At 49.9% G+C, this 21,252-nt stretch overlaps 7 protein-coding genes across 10 annotated transcripts; 4 read left to right on the forward strand and 3 right to left on the reverse strand.

The window, feature by feature from the left end:
- Positions 1-721: 721 nt before the first annotated feature.
- Positions 722-7,457, forward strand: LOC6618702. The gene is made up of 4 exons (XM_002042925.2): positions 722-1,016; positions 4,513-4,731; positions 5,259-5,565; positions 6,383-7,457. The coding sequence occupies exons 1-4, from the start codon at positions 937-939 to the stop codon at positions 6,767-6,769; spliced, it is 993 nt and encodes a 330-aa protein (XP_002042961.1). The 5' UTR covers positions 722-936; the 3' UTR covers positions 6,770-7,457.
- LOC6618703 lies at positions 897-2,952 on the reverse strand. Of its 2 annotated transcripts, none has more exons than XM_032722132.1 (3): positions 1,708-2,952; positions 1,222-1,329; positions 897-1,157 (listed from the first exon to the last, which is right to left on the reverse strand). In XM_032722132.1, exons 1-3 carry the CDS (start codon positions 2,802-2,804, stop codon positions 1,046-1,048), a joined length of 1,317 nt encoding a protein of 438 aa, XP_032578023.1. In that variant the 5' UTR covers positions 2,805-2,952; the 3' UTR covers positions 897-1,045. The 2 variants fall into 2 exon arrangements, with proteins under 2 accessions (XP_032578023.1, XP_032578024.1); XM_032722133.1 differs by having other exon boundaries at positions 1,076-1,157; positions 1,218-1,329.
- Positions 7,458-8,895: 1,438 nt separating the features above from the next.
- On the forward strand, positions 8,896-9,540 carry LOC116801719. The gene has a single exon (XM_032722879.1). It carries the CDS (start codon positions 8,979-8,981, stop codon positions 9,150-9,152), a length of 174 nt encoding a protein of 57 aa, XP_032578770.1. The 5' UTR covers positions 8,896-8,978; the 3' UTR covers positions 9,153-9,540.
- Positions 9,541-9,895: 355 nt separating this feature from the next.
- On the forward strand, positions 9,896-11,184 carry LOC6618704 (HSPB1-associated protein 1). Its single transcript, XM_032722878.1, has one exon. It carries the CDS (start codon positions 9,899-9,901, stop codon positions 11,093-11,095), a length of 1,197 nt encoding a protein of 398 aa, XP_032578769.1. The 5' UTR covers positions 9,896-9,898; the 3' UTR covers positions 11,096-11,184.
- Positions 11,111-14,820, reverse strand: LOC6618705 (programmed cell death 6-interacting protein). The gene is made up of 6 exons (XM_002042928.2): positions 14,389-14,820; positions 14,051-14,169; positions 13,702-13,983; positions 11,776-13,371; positions 11,531-11,716; positions 11,111-11,473 (listed from the first exon to the last, which is right to left on the reverse strand). Exons 1-6 carry the CDS (start codon positions 14,598-14,600, stop codon positions 11,358-11,360), a joined length of 2,511 nt encoding a protein of 836 aa, XP_002042964.1. The 5' UTR covers positions 14,601-14,820; the 3' UTR covers positions 11,111-11,357.
- Positions 14,821-15,181: 361 nt separating this feature from the next.
- On the forward strand, positions 15,182-18,039 carry LOC6618706 (protein CASC3). Its single transcript, XM_002042929.2, has one exon. It carries the CDS (start codon positions 15,186-15,188, stop codon positions 17,529-17,531), a length of 2,346 nt encoding a protein of 781 aa, XP_002042965.2. The 5' UTR covers positions 15,182-15,185; the 3' UTR covers positions 17,532-18,039.
- On the reverse strand, positions 17,837-21,213 carry LOC6618707 (peroxisomal carnitine O-octanoyltransferase). 3 transcript variants are annotated; one of them, XM_032722876.1, is made up of 6 exons: positions 21,117-21,213; positions 20,040-20,427; positions 19,163-19,960; positions 18,980-19,110; positions 18,507-18,923; positions 18,317-18,449 (listed from the first exon to the last, which is right to left on the reverse strand). In XM_032722876.1, the coding sequence occupies exons 2-6, from the start codon at positions 20,415-20,417 to the stop codon at positions 18,317-18,319; spliced, it is 1,857 nt and encodes a 618-aa protein (XP_032578767.1). In that variant the 5' UTR covers positions 20,418-20,427; positions 21,117-21,213. The 3 variants fall into 3 exon arrangements, with proteins under 3 accessions (XP_002042966.1, XP_032578767.1, XP_032578766.1); XM_032722875.1 differs by lacking the exon at positions 21,117-21,213 and adding an exon at positions 20,826-20,929; XM_002042930.2 differs by lacking the exon at positions 21,117-21,213 and having other exon boundaries at positions 17,837-18,449; positions 20,040-20,417.
- Between the last annotated feature and the right edge of the window lie 39 nt (positions 21,214-21,252).

Consider the following 21,252-nt stretch of genomic DNA (forward strand, 5'->3'; position numbering starts at 1 on the left):
CAGCTCCGCAGCTTTTTGGCCGCCACTCTTTATTCTTTTCTATGCCACGCCATGCGGCACTTGCATGTTTATTATTTGGCCTGGCTTTTAGGAGCCGGTCCCGATCTGCAGACTGGACACTGGCCATACAAAGTGGCAGCGCTGCAGGGAAGGGGGCATGGTGGGATGGGCTCGGACCTGGCCAAGTCGCGGCGACGTCACAGTCGTTAAGCGTGACTTTTGTTATTGTTGTTTGTTGCCTTTTGCATACCGTCGGAAAAATGGGTAAAATATGGTGTGGGGCAGGCGGCATGGGGCACGGGTACGTACACAAAAAGCCGAACTCCAAACTTGCAGTCGAAGCCACTCCACGAATAACCAAAGGCGGAGAAGAAAGAGCCAAGAATCGTTCTGCAAGCAGCGAGTTCCGAATACCCTTTCATTTGGCAAGGATATGGGCTGATAAACATAACTTATTTTATAAAAGAAATTCTTAGGAGCAGGCAAGCATTTAAAAATCTTCGAGCTCTAATTAAAAAGTATGTTATCAAAACTTATATTTAAAAACTATGACAAAATAAGACTAATGAAAAAATCCATCTTAGAAAGCAGGAAATACATATTTCATGATGGTCACTTACACATGGCGCAGCACTCAGCTGAACTACCCGAATCCACTCGGTGGCTTCGTTCTGTTTCTGTGGCATAAACTGCGACGACGACCGGCCCGCTTCATTCAGTCTTTGGCGAGATTTTATCGTGTGCGGACGGATCTGCGGTCGAGCTGCGGAACTTGAAAATCCGAATCCGAGTGGCAAAGATACCGAATTCCGAACTGAAAACCCCGCTCGTAGTTGACGCGAATTTTTAGATGCACCTTCCCAGCGTTTGGCGCCACAAGCAAAAGACTTTGAAACTCTGATTCGATTGCTTTTACTCGGAATCGTCGCTTGCCACATGCTAAAAGTATCAGTCGGCAAGCACAAGTTCATCAACATGAGTCCAAGCTGGATGGGAACGGCGGCCTGGCTGCTGGGGTAAGTTGCAAGGACATCGAGGATCCTCTCTAGCTGCGCATGAGGGTCCAGCGTGCACGCTCCTTGGCCGTCTGCGTGGCCACCTCGTCCATGCCCACCGCGCTCTTCGTCTCCTCCTCTTCCGTTTGGGTTTCATGGTTTCTACGGGACATAGAGTATGTACATACATAAGTGCGGATTGGCTATGGGCATCTGAGTCACCTACTCGCTGGGCACGCGCTGCCTGGTGCGGTGCATGTGCAGACCACAGCCCTTACACTTCATCGTACAGACCCACGAGGAACCAATGGAATACCTCTTGTCCATGGCGAACCTGCGAATGGGGGGATGGGGGCTTTTAGTTGCCTGCGAAATCAGCTTTTATTGTTATTGGCCTGGCAAATCTCACTGCAGTATTCCTGCTCAAATCTATAAAAATATTTCTGTTCTTTATGGAACTCGCATATAGCTTGGCATTCTTAAAAATTAAAAAATTGACGGAATTTCCCTGAAGTGATTTAAGATGAACGTGTGAAAATGTAATATGTGCAGCTGGGCTATTCTGCTTATTTGCGTCATGTGACTTTAGGTGCCTATTAAATATATAACAAACTTTAAGATATTCTTTCCACTCTTACTAAATTATTCCAAATCCCTTTGAGCTCAAGTAAAAACAAGCTAAACAATTTAAGCCGCAAACTTTCTTCATTACCTTGCAATCTTGTATTTGGGCTTCAACTTGAACGAGTCATTCATGGAGTCCGCTTCGTCCTTTAGATTCTCCTTTGACTGCCCATCGCCGATCTGGCTCGACGAATTGAGTGTCATTGGCTCCAAGGACGCCTCTCGGAGCACGTCAAACTCCATTCGTATTTGCTTAATTTGGAGCAGGGTGATATCAACCAGTTGATTGACGGCTTCCATCACCTCGGTCTGGATGAGGTCGCTCTGGTTCTGGATAGATTCTTGTATGAGGTACAGGGCCTGGACATGTGGTTTGATTGTCATCTCCTCGTCGTCGCTGGTCTGGGTACTCGTGTGTTGTTGGTTCTCATTGGTTTGCACCGAGGCATCGGTACAGTGAACCGTCGCTTGGATGCCCAGGCAAGCGTTGACCAGCTTGGTCTGCGTGGTGGTGGTCGTGGTGCTCAACTCCGTTTGGCTGGTGCGACAGTTCAGTTCGTTACTATCTGTTTGGCTGGCAAAGGTCCCATGCTCGGGATTGAATGTCTGCTGATTCTTGGAAACGGCTATGATCAAATCGGAGGTGTCCACATGACTGGTAATACACTCTTGGATCCGCGTTTGGCTGGCACTACTGTCCAGCCGCACCGTTGTACCCACAGCAATGGTCGTAAATTTCTGGTCGGGATCATGGGTCTGTGATTCCGAGGAGATGGTGCTAATCAAGTCCACGGTGTCCACCTGGCTGCAGAGGCACTCCTGGTGCGGCGTTTGGCTGGTGGTGCTTTCCATCACCACCTCTACGCCCACGGCTATGGAGTTGTGTTGCAGACAAGTTTGAGTGCACCCATCATCCCGTGCAACTGGCACCTTGGCGACCACTGTGGATGCACTTCCTCCATGGAACATCCGCTTCAGAAGACGACGACGTCTTTGCAGACGACTGCCCAAGGAGGAAGTGCGTCGAATCCGCTTCACATGGCAGATCATCAGCTTACCCTTCTGCAGCTCATAGTGCACCAAGTAGCTCACTTTTCCGAAGTTAAATCTCTTGTGGCGACGTATGACTCCATTCGGACTGGTGGACATGGAAACCAGTAGCAATTCCTTCAAATCAAAGCGCATTTTGAATAATCCCTTTTATTTTTTAGTCTCTGCTCACAATATTTTCACAATTATACAACGTACAATTTTGATGAGAACGTTTGATATACATTAATTTCTAAGGACTATAAGATTCTGAATTACTCGTATGGAGGTCCGGCCCAAAAAGAATTTTCGAAGGTGATGTGATGTGAGTCGCTTGTGTGTCGCTTTTGCCAAATTTCCACACGAAAACCCTTTTTCGAATGCCTTGTCTTGCAGAACACAGAACCCAACACGCAACCTCGTGTTGCACATACATCGACTTGTGTTGCATGGCTGCGGGCTCCTTTGTGCCTGGTAATTCATTAATAATTCAAAAATGCCGCATATGTTCGGGACCAGCAGGACGGCAGCTACAAAATAAATACGAATTGCAAAAGAAAAAATGCATTCACTTATTCTGCAATTTATCAATACGGAGTTAACATGAAAATGGCCACAAAAACCACAGCGCAGGCACACAGAGGACACAAAGGAGCAGGAGCAACCCGCCTGGGGTGTTTGTTTGGCTTGCATCGGAATGGGGATGGGGTTGGGAATGGGGTTTGTGTTGGGGATGTGTGTGCTCCATGCTTGTGGATGGAGCACTCCAGACGACGGCAGCATGTGGTGGCCAGTGCTAAGTACGTGTTGATTTGGGCGCTTTCGATTGGGCTCCCATGGATTTGCAATCCACAAAATCGATTGGCCCCCATATTCCCATAAACCCGTCCATCAGTTTCAGCTCCCTGCTCCAGCTCCCTGCTCCTGCTCCTGCTCCCGACTGGCCTCTAATCCCGCCTGGAGGCGTTGTTGGTTTCCTCGCCTTCCTGCACTCCAAATTTATGCAGCTTCTTTGGCTTCTAAGGTTTTTGAGCTCTTTTTTCGTTGTGTTTTTGCATGCATTATCTTTGGGAGCTGGAAGGCTAAGACTTGGCTCCGAATGCCGGGCACGTCGTCTGGCCTTCGGTTACATTTATTGCATAAAGCCCAGCCAATTTCCATGATAATTTGTAACGAGCGCCGGACCGCCACGGGGCTGCACTCACTTCCATGTGGTAGTTCTGGAACTATGAGGAACTATGTGGTACTATGTGGTACTTTGTGCACTGGCTTAGTCGGTCAATAGCATTTCGCTTGACAAAGTTGATGAGCCGATCTTCCAGAGACCTCAAGACCTGCTGAAAGTCCAGCAATCTAATAGCATATTGTTGCATTCTAAGCGAAAGGCATCGCTGATTGCCACACCACCGATGGGTGGAGATATAGGTTCTAATGCTCCCATGGCTCTTGGGTTTCCCAGCTCTTTCACCCATGATAGCCACACACATCATCCCCGTAATTGTACGTGCCCATTTGCATTTTTATCTGCTTTGTTTTCCGCTTTCTTCCTCATTACAACTTGACACTCGAGCAACGGCGAGTGTAGTTTTCAGTGGTTTCCAGTTTCCCAGTTTCACACTGGGTCTGCCTCCCAACAACATCTATTTAAAGTTGAGCACTCGACACCGGTGCCGCCCCGAAATCCGACGCGAAATGAAGACCTCGAGCCATCTCAGCTGTCAAAGGGAGTGCCGCCAGAACGACCCTGAACCTTGGAGCGCAAGCCGCAGGCCACCTAATCCCCTATAGAATTTCGCGCATAAGAACTGCCAGTGCCACCGGTCCATAAAACGCTCACCATTAAAGCTGTTCCTCCATTCCGTAGGCTCTACTGCCTCCTGTGCGTCGTCGCGATGGCCCAGGGTGTCAGCAATTCGGTAGCTCTGGCTGCGCCCACTGCATCCGCTGCCAAGGATGTCGCCCATATGCACAGGACCAAGCGGCTGGACAGGCGATCAGGAGCGGGCTCGAGTCCTCTGACGGCCATCAAGCAGCCCAAGCAGCTGGCCAGAAGCGCCCATGGACTCAACAAGAAGCTGCTCAGGTGAGCCAACACACTGGGGAAAAAACTTGGTGCTGAACCATCAGAGGGCTAAGTACCAGCAGTAATAAACCCGGGCATACAATTACTTTACTTAATAGCGATACTTAAGGGCAAATCAGGGTTGTGCTACTGTAGACTAAACTATGATTAATAATAGTGCACATTTTAAGCTCCGAGATTCTTCAGCTACTTTAATTAAGCCATCATACTGCATCCCAATTAAGCTGTCTGCTTAAACGATTACAGGGACTTAGAAATGCTAATTCTGGACATGGGATAGCTAGGATGCCCAACTTAGCTACGCATCTCTCAGTTTGCATAGTTGAATAGAAACACCTAAGGATTATAGCCACCACATTTATCGCGCTGCCAAGTTAGACAGCCACTTATTTTGGGTCTAATTAAAGTCCCATGTCCAACTCATCCCTTCCCCCGTTTTGTGAGCCATAAATTAAGTAGTGAAATATTCATGGTAACCGCTTACAACGCTAGCCAGACACTTACACCAACTCACTTGGTCGTTGCAGCCAGATGGGCTTCATGAAGGTGAAGGCGCCCAACAGCCACAACAGGAAGCGACTGGCGGTTGAGTCACGACGCCACTCCTCGCGCGATGATTCACACATGTTCATCATCAAATTGCCGCCAAATATGCACTACTATGCTGGACCCGGTGCGAAGAATTCCGTCGCGGAGCACCAGGACAAGTCTGGCCACAAAGGTAACGCACCCAGCACGATGACATCCAGCACACCAGCATCAGTAGTCGCAGCAGCAGCAGTTGCAACATCGCCAGTTGCCGAGGCGTCGGCGTTGAAAGCTAACGGGAAAAAGGTAAACGGGATTCCATTAGGTTACACCATAGACACACACAATGCACTGGGTCTGGATCTGGCTGACTGGCGGGCTGGCGGCCTGGCGCCTTCTGGCCATGGCCAGAACTGGCTCTCAGCCCCGTCGATCTGGGGAGATGTGGCCAGGTTTGGACCTAGACCGCGATAAACATCGGTGCGCATGCGCATAAAACAAATTGCAAAACACTCGGCGGCGAGGAGGAGCGGCAGATGTGCTGCCAGCTGCGGTGGCAGTGGAAGTGGATTACCCATTTTGCAGCAGTTGGTAGCCAAGAACGGCAGTTGCTATATTTATATGCGTGTTACCCCCAATGCCCCAAAATGGGTATGCGCTGGGCCCCGGCCAGCTTGTCCTATAAATAGATCCTCGATAGGGTCAGGCCGAGCGGTGCCCATGTCATACAACAGCATTCCGAGCTGTAATACATGGCCTTATTGTGAATTAATGCGGCAAGTGTCAATGTCAGTGGATGTCCGACAGGCAGTGGCACGAAAATTATTACGCTCTCACGACTCCGATGCTCCACTGCATCGCTGCTCCACTGCTGCTCCAATCCCCGGGCTGAACCAGAAATTAATATGCAGGCCATTAACCAAGTCCGAGCCTCAATTAAAAATGCAATTTGTTTGAGCCACCCCACTCCATGCCAATGCAATCCACTCCAAACGACTCCACTTGGCCGGAGCAAGAGCAAGTGCGTGGCATTCCCGATTTAGATGCCAGAGCACGGCTGATTTATGGGACGCCAGTCGCTGAGTCCCGGTAATGTTGTCTAATCAGTGCGCTTCGATTGCAGGTCTCGTTTCCCTTCAGCTCGAATGGCCGTCCGGGCCGCATCTACCACTGGAACCTGCCCGTCCTGAAGGAGGCGCTGGCCAAGAAGCCCCACTTCGCCCACGTCTCGGCGGCGGATCGCAATAGGCTGCTGGACATCCAGGGTGTGCCCACGTGGCGCCAGCCCTGGGAGAACGAGACCGCCGAGAAGGGCTTCAGCGCCGGAGGCGGGAAGGCCAAGTATCGCAAGTCCCTGAAGCCCAAGTCACCCACATATTATGCACCGGCGCAGGCGGTCAGCAAGCAGAGCTTCCACAAGTACTTCGCGGGCAATGGCAAGCCCAAGGGATTCTATGTCATCAAGGAGCACCAGAAGAAGCCGCAGTTCTACCAGAACATCATCTCGTAATCCAGCGGCATACCCTCGGAATACCCAGGGAATACCCTCGAAAGACTGCGGTGCCGGGCGTTCTGTTTTCAATCTTCTAACGAAGGGGAGCTTCTCCCCTCTTCCGTCCAGTTTCCACATGGAATAGCCAATCCTGGTGAATCCCGATCACATCAATAGCATCCTGACCAACTGTTTAACAATTGGATGGGTGCGTTCTATTTTTATACAACGGCAATGAATACAATAACAGGTGGGCTGGTCCAGCTGGGTTACATCTCATATCCATCTAAGTGGTCAGCCATATCAGCACAAAGAGCAGGTCAAAGTGACATGACTTCATTCGAGATTTCAATGTAAAAACAAAGAGTTTAAAGTTCAGAAAGGGGTTTTGATTTGAGCACAATCTGAGTTGAAACTAATCGGATTATATATTTAATTGAAATTTAACATCTAAAGTTTAATCAGCTTAGCATTAAAGCCTGAAATATTCGTATAGCACTTCCTATGGACCTTCATACATATCGTTTTGATCTGAAAATCCAAAATCCGTACCCCATGAGGGACACCCCATCCGAAGGACCAGTCCAAACTGCATTTAGCTAAGCAACTGCGGCAAGCAATAAATTATGGCATAATCAAGCTAGGTTTAAGTGCATGAACGACTTTGTTTTGATAAATAAAAATATTGACTGATTTTTAAGTGCAATTCCCTTAAAGAGCTGATACTGGCAAGCAGACAAAGAGCTGGACAACAACAAAAACTGGGGGGCGGAACTGTCTGCTGCGAGTTTGTTGACTTGGGCAAAGGTGAACTGGCGGCCAAGAGCACTGGTTGGGGGAAAGGTGAGTGTCTGGCGAATTTGGCTGCCATTCAGCGGAGCAAGAAATAACAAAACAAAAATCCAGCTAATTATATAAGGGGCTATATGTTCTGACTGAGCCCTATGGGAAGATTTAAGATTGGGCTCCAAAAAAAGAAAAAAATCAAAACGGAAGCGGGCGAGCGTGCGCATGCGCAGTTTCTCATTCGGCAGATAAAGCCGCAGACATACAGACAGAGATACAGATACACATGCAGATACAGATACATGTTTATAAGTCAGCGCCAAGTCGCCAGAAGTAACAGCCCCATAATGACAACAAATCTGGCAGACAGACGCTGGCGATGGCTATGGCGCACCTCCAAATGCTGTATGTTGGTTCTTTCCTTCTTGATTTCGCTTTTCTCGTTGCTTGTTCCTATGTTTTTTGATGTCTTTTTTGTGTTTTGTTGTGCTTTTTGGCGACTCGGGCGCATAATTGTTTTCGCAGCTTATGTTTTCCCGCGACCGAGCGGGCGGCGACCAAGTCTGCTGACTCACGAGCGTTAAACTTTTCACCCGTATCCGTATCCGTGGCACATGGAGTGCGCGGCCTAAGTAGATTTAATGACTTGTAGTTTGGCGACTGAGACGTAAATCACTTTTATGACAACTGGAGGATGGGACCATCTCATCGATTTTTTACGGCCGTCGTCATCAGGGAATGCGCCAAGTGGCATGGCCATTCCCATTCCCATTTCCATTCCCATACTGGCAATCAAATGTCGGCTAACATCGCTTTGGCCGAATGTGCAACAAATTCCGGGCCATCGTTGTCGCTGTTCTAGCCACTTGTTAACGCCACTTCCGCCCGTCATATCAAAATAATTATCTCAAAGAGTTGGCTCAACTCTGGAGTCCCGGGATCCAACCAAATACAGCATAAGCCATACCATACCATACCGAACTGAATCGAACCGAACTGAAAATCAAGACTCGTTTGCGTGCGGGGCAGTTCGGGGTTCCATGTGGAACTACTGGACAAGTTGATCTGCAGAACAAGTTACTCACGCAATCTTGATTGCAATTATGTAATTCGAAATTCCTACTAATTAAACCAACATTTCGCCTAATCGTATTTGCACTCGAAACACGCTCGAAATCAATAAGATCAAGATCGTGGTATTGGAAATATGTTAGACTTTTGAGTGTTTGTAAGTAAAGCGTAATTTATTTTTAATACAATTTAACACAAATTTATAGATGCATACCTTTAGGTGGGTAAATTATTATTCAATTCCAAATATATAAATTTAAAAGCCTGAGTTCAATTAAAATCTCAAGGAAATTCGCCATATTGAATCGATTTGTTTTGCCGAATAAGTTACGCCTATAATAGTCAGCATTTGGCCACACGGCCTACACAAATGAGGTTGGCCATCATCTGCGCGGTCATTCTGGCCATCTTTGCCATTGTGGCATCCGGTCAAAAAGAAAGGTGGAAAGGTTACAAGGACGAGGAAAGGGGGAAAAGAAGGTACTGGAAGAAGGTCAGTAATGCGGAATCGATCGTTGGAAATGAAATAAGCAGAAACGCGTGAAATGATCTAACTGTGATTAAATCGAAAATATCTAAATAAAACATCTAAATAAAAGTCTACTCTTTTATTTGCAATCTCAGGCAATGCAAATTAATTCGATTTATTCGAAAAAAAACTTGGCTAACTAAAATGAGGCTAGTATTTCTATTCTTAACCATTTCCAATCAAAAAATTGATTTAAGAGGAGATACAAATTTTTGACACTTAAAAGTGAATTTTTAATCATAGTTAATAATTATATAATTAAATAGAAAGTACGTGTGACAACTGGGTTAGTTGGTGTTTAATCTAAATGGCAGCACCATAATCCATATCAAATTATTTAGATCCACTTAGATCGTGTTGGATATATAAAGCGGCCAATAGAAGCCCATTTAACCAAAATGAAGTTACTAATCCTATTCTTAGCCGCATTGGGCGCAGCTTCCGCACGAATGAGGGGACATACTGTCAAAGGCTGATAAGGATGACCAAGTGAATCACCAGCTAAGCCAAGGATATGAATTCTAAGGAAATCAAATAAACTTGCATGCTCTAAAAGCAGTTCCAGCAGAATCATTAATCCATCATTAGGCAGGACCATAGAGAACGTAAATTAAACGTTAGATTAGATTAGGAATTTACCAGAGGCACATTATGAAGCTGATAGTTTCATTTAATTTAAATAATCCCGCCAAAAAGTGTTCTATGCGCAGTGTGACCATATGAAGACATATTTTATACTGGCACAAGAAAGTAAACAAAACATGGAAGTGAACTCCAAACTTAGGGATCTCATCCTGAACACCCACGTGCCTTTGGTACTGGACCAGTTTCCGCTGAAATGGGCGTGCTTCGATGGATCCCTCCACGACTGGTGCAAGCGATTCGACCAGGAGGCCACCTGTTTGCCAGCCTTTGAGCTGATGGCCTTGGCGGACAGCAGTACGCCGCAGTGGGAGCGAAAGCGGACCAAATCCTGTCAGCAGCTTAACATGGAGCAATTCCTGCGGAAGTACGACGTGCTGAAGGAGGAGCACACCCACTGGGCGGCGTACCAGTACAAGAAAGCCGACGAAGTGCCACTTAGTTGCCGGAGCGGCATCGATTTCTCCAGCTTCGGCTTCCTGGACAACGGCAACGACTACCGCTTCTGGCTGGGATCGGAGCAGGCCAACACACCGTGTCACTACGACACCTTTGGCGTGAACATAGTGGTGCAGGTGCATGGCTGCAAGTCGTGGCTGCTCTTTCCGCCCGAGACGCCGCTGCAGAGCACCAGGATACCCTACGAGGAGACCAGTGTCTACTGTCTGGAGAACTTTTACGCCCCGGATCCGGCAAAGATTCAGAGCTACGAGCATCTTGGCCGGCAGGCCTATCACTGCAACCTGCAGCCGGGCGACGTACTAATCGTGCCGCGTAACTGGTGGCACTACGTTGAAGCCAAGTCCACGTCGCTGAGTGTCAACTACTGGGTGCCGCTAAAGGTGGACACGGACCTGATGTTGGACGAGTTTCTGGTCATGCACATCGTGGAGAGCTTTGTCAGGGGGGAGAGCAATCAAGTTAAGCAGTATTTGTTGAATCCCAACCAGCTGGATAACGTGTCTACCAAGCCCAGCGATCTCTTTGCCCAGTTCGAGCAGGCGGTGCAGAACTTAGAAAGTGGCCAGAGCTCCCGACACCTCTACGATACCGACTACATCAGCCAAGCGGATTGGAAAACTTTGTTGAACAGTATCAACCTTTCAGTCCGCCCTTTGGAAGTGATGCCCCACGAGGAGTACAAAATGCTCCTCAACGCCAACTCCAAGAGATTCCGAGCAGCTGCCAACCCACCGGAGACAACTCCTATTAGTTCCACTTGTGAGCTTCTAGTGAGCAGCATGTGTGATCCACGCGTAATTGCCGAAATGAAGCGCGAGTTCTTTCGCAGGCTCGGAAAAAGTAACTCCCTCTAGCTTAACACACGTGTCTAGGGTAAGAACTTTTACTGTGATACGTGATAATATTGTTGCATATATGAGATTAAAATCCAATAAGCCATCAACATGTATGATACAATTTCCAAACAGAACCAGAACACGGAGCATTAAATGCCGAATACCACCCATCTTGTCTGTCCACCATCCGACTCATCTGAGGCTCTGCCATGCGATTGACCCTTGGGCGGAACATACTGTGCACATGTGGACATGAACTTGATTACAGCTACAGCGCCATTTACCAGCCAGGTGGCTTCTGGTTGGGATATCCGCCCTGCTGGTTGGCATAACTGCCCGGGTATGTTCCGTAGTGGCCGGGTGGAGGTCCCTGCGGGAATCCCTGGTACTGATAGTCTTCAGAAGATGCTCAGCATTAATGAAAATTCATTTTAAGCGGCGATATTAACTTACTACCAGGATACGGCAAGGTGGCGTATGGATTGAAGCTCTGCGGCATCGGAGCGGGCACGTAGGCGGGGTAGGGCACACCTGGTTGGGCTCCATATGGAATAGGCATGCCATGCACTTGGGCCGGATACGGAATGTTGGCCGCTGATGCAGCAGGTGGCACACTGGGTGCGGAGCCAGGTGGAATATCTGAAGGAAATTAACAGTTTCTGTAATCTGTTTAGTTAGGCTTAAGGTGCATCACTTACCGCTGCCACTGCCCGATGTGGATGCATAGTGCGAGGGCAGGACCGGGGTGGCGGGACAAGCCTGGCGGCTGGACTCTGTGGTCAAGTCCTTGAGCAGCTCCTCCTTCTCTGTCTTGCGGGCGAACACAAAGTCGCTGATCTTGTTCTGGAACACAACCAGCAACTGCGTGAGGTCGTTGTAGAACTTGGTGCCCTCCTGCAGATTTCCAGAAAGTTCAATGTAGCTATCGAAGGCGGTTGCTAGCTCCTGGTATAAAGTATCCCGCGAGCTGCCGCAGCTACCCGTTTCAGAGACAAAGGCACCATGGGCGCTCTGGATCTCGGTGACCAAGGACTGCTGACGCTCCACGCTCTCGCGCACCTGCTGCTGCAGGGGATTGAGCACTTGGCCAATACGAGCCAACGAAAGGGCGGGCTCGTCAATAGCACCATCCTTCTGCAGGGCAATCAAAAACTCGTCTTTCATGTTGAACGTGGCCCCCTTCAGCTCGGACTCAATGGCCTCACGCTCAGCCTTAATGGTCTCCACGTCGTCCATCAGCTTCTTAAGACGCTGCACGCTGGAGCAGTTGGGGTCCACACTGCCGCTGGCCGAGGGCAGAGACTGTTGGATTTGATCGGGTGGCAAAGACAGGAGTTGAATGCCCTTCTGGTTGGCCTCAAACTTCTGGCGAACCACCTTGTCGGCTTCGATGGCATTGGTGATGACTTCGCGATACTTCTTCGCATTGGTGCGGAACATCTCTGTTAGCTTGTCGGAGCTGATGCGAGTCCAACGCTCCTTGAACTGTGCCCGCAACTGGTTATCGGAGTCGCGTTCTTCGTCCAAGAGCCGCTCGGTTTCGTCGAGGATCTCGCGGTTGCGGTTCAGTAGCTCGGGAAGATCCTTAAGCATCGTCTGCACATTCTCAATGCCGCCCTTCTGGCGAACTTCATTGGCCTTTTCCTTTAGCGACGGTGGTAGCCCACTGTTGCCATCGGCTGTCTCCACGGCCGCTGGAAGATTTAAGCTGGCCAAAACGGCGTTCAGAGTCTGGGTGGCCTCACGCAACTTCATGATCTCCACATTGACGATCTCATTGCGGCGCATATCGGAGGCGGTGAGAGCACGATGAAGCTCCACGGGCACTAGGCTGCTGAATATATCCTTAAAGTTGGCAGCCATGGGGACAGCAATGGGCAGTGGCTTGGCCAACTGGGCTTTTCCAGGAGAGGTCAAGGTGCTCAGCTCTGGTATGATCTCGTTGTAGATGAACTCGTTGTCCTTGGTGGACTCGGCCAAGTTGCGCTTGGCGCGGCTAAAGTATTCATCCAAGTAGGTCTCATTTCCGCCACGCGTCTGAGCCGCCTTGAACAGATCAATGGCGTTGCGCAAGCGAGCAATCTCCTCGCCAATCTTCTTGGCGGCACGGCACACCAGACTCTGGTACAACTGGGTAAGGGCATGGAAGCCCGCCTGCTTTCCAGCAATCGTAGGTATCCACTCCTTCTCCCACAGGCTGCGCACAGACTCCTTTTGCATGGCGCGCAGCACATCGGCGTAGGACTCCTCCGCCTGGCAGCAAAGCTTGGCGATGATCTGGTCCTTCATGTTATCTGGTGGAATATAAATACTTGAAATTGTTAGACCTCTATTCATATCGGAATTTTTGTTAAATGGAATGACTTATTTCAATTGTTCTTATCATATCATTTAAAAGGAAATAACAGGGTATTGTCCCCGCGTATCAAAAGTAATATCTTCGGATAATCTTATTACATTGCATTGAGTACTTTTATATGGCTGTCTTCGCACTCGACTTCTATTTATACGCTTTTAACTGATAAAATAGTTTATCGCCGAATGTAAACAACGAAATGTTGCTCATAGATAAGCATTTAAATGTGAACGGAGGCAGTGATCTTATGTGAATAAAGTCTACATACCCTTAATTGACTTCAGAATGAAAACCTCCTGTGCCTGGGCGACCATCAGAGCCTGCAGCACGGTCAGCGTATCCTGGCTGAGATCGGGCGTGGGTTCCGAGGGCACTGCGGCCGGCGTGGCTCCCTTCAAGTACTGAAAGATGCCGGCGCTCTGCTGAAGCAGTTTGATGGTCAGCTTAAGGCCGTCATCCGAATCCAGGGGCTGGTTGGCAGCGATGTTGCTCTGCAGGGCGGCAATGTTGAATAGCACGCAGACCTTCTCGTAGAGCAAGGAGGTGTGAGCTGTGGATGGGGGACGCCGTGGTGTTAGTGGTGAAATATACTTGGCACACGGCAATGAATCACTCACTCAGGCTGATCTTGCCGCCGAATATGGAGCCCTTGTCGAAGGCATCCTTCCACTTAAAGGGTATCTGCAGTTCGCTAACTGATATCTTGGTCTCCAGCGCACAAATCTGGTCATAGTAGCTGGAAATACAGAGGAGGCAACCAAACCCGGAGGCAAAACAATTAGTTAACGACTACGTCATCCGAGCGCTTGTTTATGTCTGACCAACACACCAATACAGAAGCACCAGGTGGAATCGAATCGAATCGAATGGAATGGGTGTGATTAGCTGCTTTTTTGTGCGGGTGACTCATTGGGAGATCCCCGGAAGAAGGCCACAAAGACTTGGTGGTACTTACGCGTACACAACCTCCAACGAAGCCTCGTACTTTTCAAAGAATTTCCAAATCGCCGTATTGCGTTGTTTCGAAAATTCGTTGACGGCCTCTGCGTACTTGCTCTTCTCCTCCTCCGATGCCCCGTTGTAGGTGCTCTGGATGAGATTGTTCAGCGGCTTGATTACATCCACCTCCGACGGCTTCTTCAGCGGCACGCCCAGAAACTTCGACATCTTTTACTGTTCTGCGGAGTCTGCTTCTTGTCCGATTTCTGATTCCAAGTGATATTAATTAACCGTCTGTCGCTCTATTCGAACTCCGCTTTGCGCTCTCTTTCCTTCCCCTACAACAGCTGGCCAGCGATGTCCAGTCGTCGATACCGTTTTCGATAACCGCTCAAGAAATACTAAGAATTTAGTCTTATATTTTTTAAAGGTCCATTATCATCAAAGGTACTTTATATTGTAAAGTATTAAAAAAAACTGTGATAGAATATGTTTTCTTTTTATTATTAATGGGAACCGGTAACTACCATAACTGCCACTACTTCAATACGTAACCACATTGCTTACGCTACTCGCCCTGTCGTTACGTTTCAAGCGGTGTGGCATCACTGCGGCGAGAGAAAGGTAACCCTAGACTTTCTATTTTCTGATTGCGTTGTTGTCGAGAAAATTGTGCGAAATTATTGGGTTTTCTGCAGAATTTATCCCAACAAGGAGCACGCTTACTAGAGTAGTTAGGCCTTGTCAAGAATTCGTACGTGAGTTAATATACGGAGCCCTGGCTCTGCTATCCAAGTGACACCAAGAAGTTCTATGTCATTCCGCAGAAGAAGCAGCAGCAGCAGTAGCGAGGCAGAAAGCCGAAGAGACCCCGCGATGGCCGAAGTGGAGAAACCAACGGCGGCCACTCCCCCGACCGACATCCCCCAGGCCACGGCTGCACCTGGCAGCGATATGCCAGTGGCTGTAACGCCCACAGCGGATGCCACCGTGGACGTCGAGCCGGGCACCTCACCCACCCAGGAGCCCAACTCCAATTCGCATCCGCACGACTCCGAGTACGACACGGCCAGTGATCTGGAGGGCGGAGAGGACTATGACGACGAGGAGAGTGTCAGCGACAGCGCAAGTGGCAGTGGAAGCGAGGAGGAATCTGAGACGGACGACGAGGACGAGGAGGGGGGCAGCGAAACGGATGATGGCGAGGGGGAGCAAGCGATGGACCGCTCCGTCGCCGACAGTGAGGCCCAGAAGAAGGTGGACGAGGACCGCAGCAATCCGCAGTACATCCCAAAGCGGGGCACTTTCTACGAGCACGACGACCGAACGGCGGAGACCGAGGGAGAAATCCTTATCGAACCCGAAAACGGTGCTGGCCAGGCGGCGGCGGAGCCAAATGGCGAACTAAATGGACTTGCGGCAGCCGGTGCCACGCCGACTGGCCAAACGCCACAGATCTCACAGGCATCAAAGACCATGCGAAAATGGCAGCCAGCTTCAGGCGGTGATCGCTGGTCTCACGATCGATTCGATTTCACGGAGCAGGCTCCCAAATCCCGTGCAGAGTTGCTGCAAACATACGGCTACGACATTAGAAACGAAGACGCACCGCCCAGAGCCAGACGTCGGCGGCGATATACGCGTGGCCCTAGTAAATACTCAAGAAACTGGGAGGACGAGCAGGCCTACCTCAAAGCCAGCAATAAGGAGCGTAAGCCGCCGCGGCCACAGGACTTCCCGGCGCTCAACGAAAGAAAGCCACGTGGTCCACGGACATCATCCTCGCGTGAGGAAAAGGAAAACCGACGGTCCGTCGGTGCTGGAGGCTTGGTTCCAGAGAAGCAACAGCCCTTGGCCAGTGGCTCCAATCCTCATAGATCCCAGGAGCGTGAACGGGAGAGGGAAAGAGAGCGGGAACGTGATCGAGAGCCCAAGAATCGCAACTTTGGGCGGATGAACGGCGGCCCCGGACGTCAGAATGGCATGGAGTTTAAGAAGAACAGCCGTGGACAGCAGCCACGAGAGCGGGAACGGGGACCAGACCAACTGGACAACCGTAACCAGAAGCCAACCACTCCACGCTCCAACCAACAACAACAACAGCAGCAGCAACCTCAGCATCAGCAACAGCCACAGCAGCAACGACAGCCGTCCCAGCCGCAGCAGTCTCCACAGACGCCGCTTTCCACGTCAAACCTTTCGCAGCGGCTCCAGCAGGTGCAGCAACGCAACGATCCCAGCCATGTGGGCAGTGTCCAGATGCATTCTCTTGCTAGCCAAAATCAGGCGCCTCAGCAGCAGCAGCAGCCACTGCATCAGGAACAACGAAATGCGCCCAAGCGGTACTCCAGCTTGCGTCGCTCCCAGCAGGAGGCATCACAGCACTTGGCTGAGCAGCAGCAACAGCAGATGCAGCAGCAGTTGCATCTTCAACAGCAACAGCAGCAGCAACAATCGCAGATCATGATTCAGGACCCCCATGTTCTGATGCAGATCGCCTATCAGCAACAGGAGCTGCAGGCCCAACTGCAGACCATGCAACTGGGACCACCTACTGCCGCAGGAGCAGTTCCAACACCACCAAAGCCACATGCCCCGCCGGCAGCCGCATATCCGCAAGCACAGGCGGCACCGTACTATGTGACCGGAACGGAGCCAGTTCCAGTGCCCGTGCCCCAGGCACCGTATGTGAATCCGGCCAGTGCCGCTTACTTGCCAACCACTCCGGCTGCCGTGGCGTACGCCCAAGCAGGGCCTCCGGTTGTAACACAACCCACACCGCCGCCCGCTCAGGCACCGCCCGCAACGCAGCCGGCTCAGCCGTATCAGAACTATAACACGGTCGGTGGCACAACCTACTTTGTGCCGCCGGCTCAAACCACTAGCCGACCAAGTGCTCTGCCCCAGCGTCGTCCCACCAATGCTATTCCCATTCTCCCGCCCTCCGAAAAGCATAAGGCCAAGGGTGGAGCCAAGGAGGAGGGCATCTCGGACAATATAGATCACATCATTGACAACATGTTCGTGCAGCGACCTTCGGCCTTCCAGGCCACCGGCGAAGGCGCCACTCCAGGTGGGGGAATAAAGGACGAGGCGGCAGCCACACCACCGGCTACCGAGCAGAACCTTCAGCCAGTTCCGGCCACTGGGCAGGAATGAGTGCAGGCGTACGCCGGCTTGCCGCCACAGCAGCAGCAGAGACAAGGCCAACGGATAGCGCCGCCGCCCTCCTCCGGCTACTCAATGCTGCAGCCGCACGCTGGCTACTATCGACCTCCGCCCCCGCCGCACTAGTGCGGACGTTCAGCTCCTAACTCAGCTCATCCGACGATTTTTTTTCCTCATTCTGTCCTCGGGTCTGCGACTCCGATGTACTGCATAAATAGAGAAACGCAGTGAGAACCACTTGTAATTAGCATTTAGCTCCCAGATAATCGAACTTACTAACGAAAAATTGTCGTATATAGACGAGTATATATATATTGTAATTCGGCGCAAGCTCCAATTAATTTGTACGTAGTATCTAGGGCCGCCTAATGTATTGAAGCGGCTGGGCGCTTAGCTTATTTAGCGCATTTTAGTTGAAACAAGAATTACCGAGAAAAATGTATTTGCATAAACTAATCGATCATTGAATTTAAATAAACGTTTAACACGAAGTTACAAATGCTGCACACCCCTTCTGTCACACTAACTTACAAACTACCTACAAAGTCCGCGTTTTCACTTAGTTTCCGATCAAAGGTGGGTTGGACTAGGGATCCAATTTCAAACAAAATATATTTAAATTTGACTGTTCGTTAAAATCTAGGTAATTGTGCTAATTAAAACAAAAAGGAAAGGAATCCAAAAATCTACTTTCTGATCGGAACTAAAAACGATAACTGAATTTCAATGACGACATAAAGTAAGATTAGATCTTTTCTTAATACTAGATGCGCTTTTCATAGCTTGGATTCCTTGGCCAACTGTTCCAGGAGAACGCTTATACGGCGGAATGAGTCCTTGAAAATGTCGTTGAACTTGCGAGCGCTTGTCTTCATGCTATCCCGATAGGCGGTGGTATTAATGAACACACTAGAATGTACGACATTAAAGAACAACTTCAAGATAATGGAGTAGTGTCTAGCTTACGCTTCAGAGGTGATGGAGTAGAAGACGCCGTAGCCATCGAAGACCATGGGCGCCACGAAACCAACGTTGGCGGTGAAGCCCAGCGTGCTGGACGAGAGCACAAAGTTGCCTCCTCCGCCACTTTTGGTGTACATCGGATCGTCGTAGAAGGCGGGAATGTCCATTTTGCTTTCATACGCCGCGCACCACAGGCCAAACAAGTGCCTATCGATGCCGTGTCCCTTGCGCGCCTCGTTCATAAAGTGCTTGTGCTCATCGACTGCCCTACGGAACGCCCTGGCCAGTGACATATCGCCAACCTGCTTGTTGGAGGACGCCCTCAGGAAATCCGCCACAGCGGCAGTGCAGGATCGCAGGGTCTCTGTTCGTCCATTGTAGTACTGTCGCATCAGAGCGGTCTCATATGTGGGAGCAATTCTGTTGGATATCCATGGAGTAATAGTGCTGTTTTGTTAGTCCAGAGGAGAACTCACTCTTTATGCATTTGGTAGTAGGCCCACTGCATCACCACCTGAACAAAGGAGTCTGGATGCAGTCGATGGGTTTTCATAAAGTCCTTGCCGTAGTCATCGAACGCAGTGAAGGTCACAGTAACGTCAATACCCTAAGGATGAACTAGTTCAATAACAGGTTTTGGAAAAAGTCGTTTTGCCTACCCTATCATCAATATCCTTCTGCACGCGCTTGATCTCGCTCTTGAGCGAGTCATCCAGCTGGAAGTGCAGTTCCTTGACCTCCAAAACATTGCCTTTCTCGGCCTCTGCCCAGTCTGGCTCTGGCACCTCCAGGAAGCTCAGTTGCATGAACGTGGCGTAACTTATGCTGACCGTGCCATCGTAGCAGCTGTGCTCACCCGTCCAGTTGCAGCGTCCGTTGCGGAAGGCGATGATGCTGCTGCTGCGGTCTGCCCAGCGGGAATGGAGATCACCGTAGAGACCCAGCTGGCAGGACTCCTCGTAGTCCTTGGGCGATTGCTCGTACCAGCAAATCTCCATGCATGCGCTCTCCACCAGAAGCAGCGTCTCCTTGTTTGCAACTGAGATTTCCCTCAACCGGTTGCGGTTGCGTGCCCACGTCGAGCGTTCGTCATGACTCAGGGTGGGCACACAATCGCCCAACGGCTCGTAGTCGAGGATGCTGCGGACTCTTTGCATGGCCACAAGGATTTCGGGAGCCGAGAGGATAGTGTCGTCCTCGTGCACACAATCAAAGATGAACTGGCGTCCCTTGCCGGAAATAAGCATGTGACTCGGCGTTTTGCCCTCATCCTTGGTGAGAAAATGCTTCTCTATATGATCCTGCTCCTCGCCTGGCACGCGACACGTGGAGAAGAAGTGCTTGTACAGCGCGGAGGAGTACTTTATTTTGCCGCCGTTCGAGGAGAGCGGTTTGATGCTGGACTTTCTAGTCAGATCCCAAAACTCCAGCGAGTGGTGAATGTGGCGCGCCAGACTCTACGAAAATCATACAGTCAGTTAGGCAAGAATAACATGAAGTGTTCTTATTGAGCTTGTGGACCGACAGTCCACTCACCTTCAGCATGTACTCCGGTGTCTCCGGCACGCCCACCATCTCCAATTGCGAGGGCATGACCATGAGCTGGTAGGGCAGCAGCGGCATTCGAATCAGATGATATCCATAGTCCTCCCACCAGGTGCCCAACCAGTTCCTCATGCCGGCCGCCCGCTTCTTGAGCTGTTCGTGCAGCTGGGCTCCCACTCCATTCTGGAACTCATCAATAGTCTTGCGGGCCTGGGCCAACTCCTCCTTGGAGCCGAATGGCTGGATGCAGCTGTAGTAGCGCTCCATGGTGTCCCTAAGCTCCGGCAGCGGAAGCGAGGGTAAAGTCTCGTCGAAGTCGAAGGTGTTCTTATCATCCTTGCTCATGAAATATAGGCTAGCCCGGTCCATGGTGATTTAGCTGCGGGGGACACGTTGGAATCGTTGATATCAGTCTGCGTGTGTGGTGGTTTTCTATAGGCCTAAGTCAGATTATATCGGGGGAATCGCTTTTGCGTTCGTCAGGTCCAAAGTTCACCCAATAAATTACTGAGTACATTCACATCGCAAATAAATTGATCTCATCTTATAGGTTAAACATCAAAATGGTGTGCAACTTAATATCACACCGCTATGAAAACTTAATGTGCAACTAAGCGGATTATGCGACAAGTTGAACGTAATCTTTCCTTGACTGCAGCTAGACGATTATCTCCACTAATCTCCTCAAGCTGGACAAAGTCCGGATTGAAGAGCTTTATAAATATTTATACTCCCGGCGCACTGGTGAAATCATAGGCGAATTTCTAGTCCACTGACCTTTGTACTCGCTGGAGAATTCACTTTTGCCGGAGACAACCGAACCGCCAGACTGCCGTTATACGACTGAATCTATAGGTTGGTTCCATACCACAGCACACCTCGCCGGAGGAGGAGCACTTGAATTATCGCACCGTGGGATCCGCCACCCGCGTCCACTGACTCAGTGCGATAATATATCACCCCAATCATTGTTATTGCAGACAGTCAGCCACCGATAAGGGCCGCTTTCATTTGAATTTCTATATAAATTTCTTGATAATATATTCCAGCCGACACACCCACACAAACCTTCGATAAGGCGGCAGTTGAATGTTGTGCCCGAACTTCAGTTTGCGATGCACTCGATCGAAATTAAAACGGTTCCGCAGCTATCGAGTTTATTAGGCTAGATAAGCAAACAAATTTATAGGTTAAACAATTATTA

Source organism: Drosophila sechellia, chromosome 3R, assembly GCF_004382195.2.
Source record: "Drosophila sechellia strain sech25 chromosome 3R, ASM438219v1, whole genome shotgun sequence".
Taxonomy (NCBI): Eukaryota; Metazoa; Arthropoda; class Insecta; order Diptera; family Drosophilidae; genus Drosophila; species Drosophila sechellia.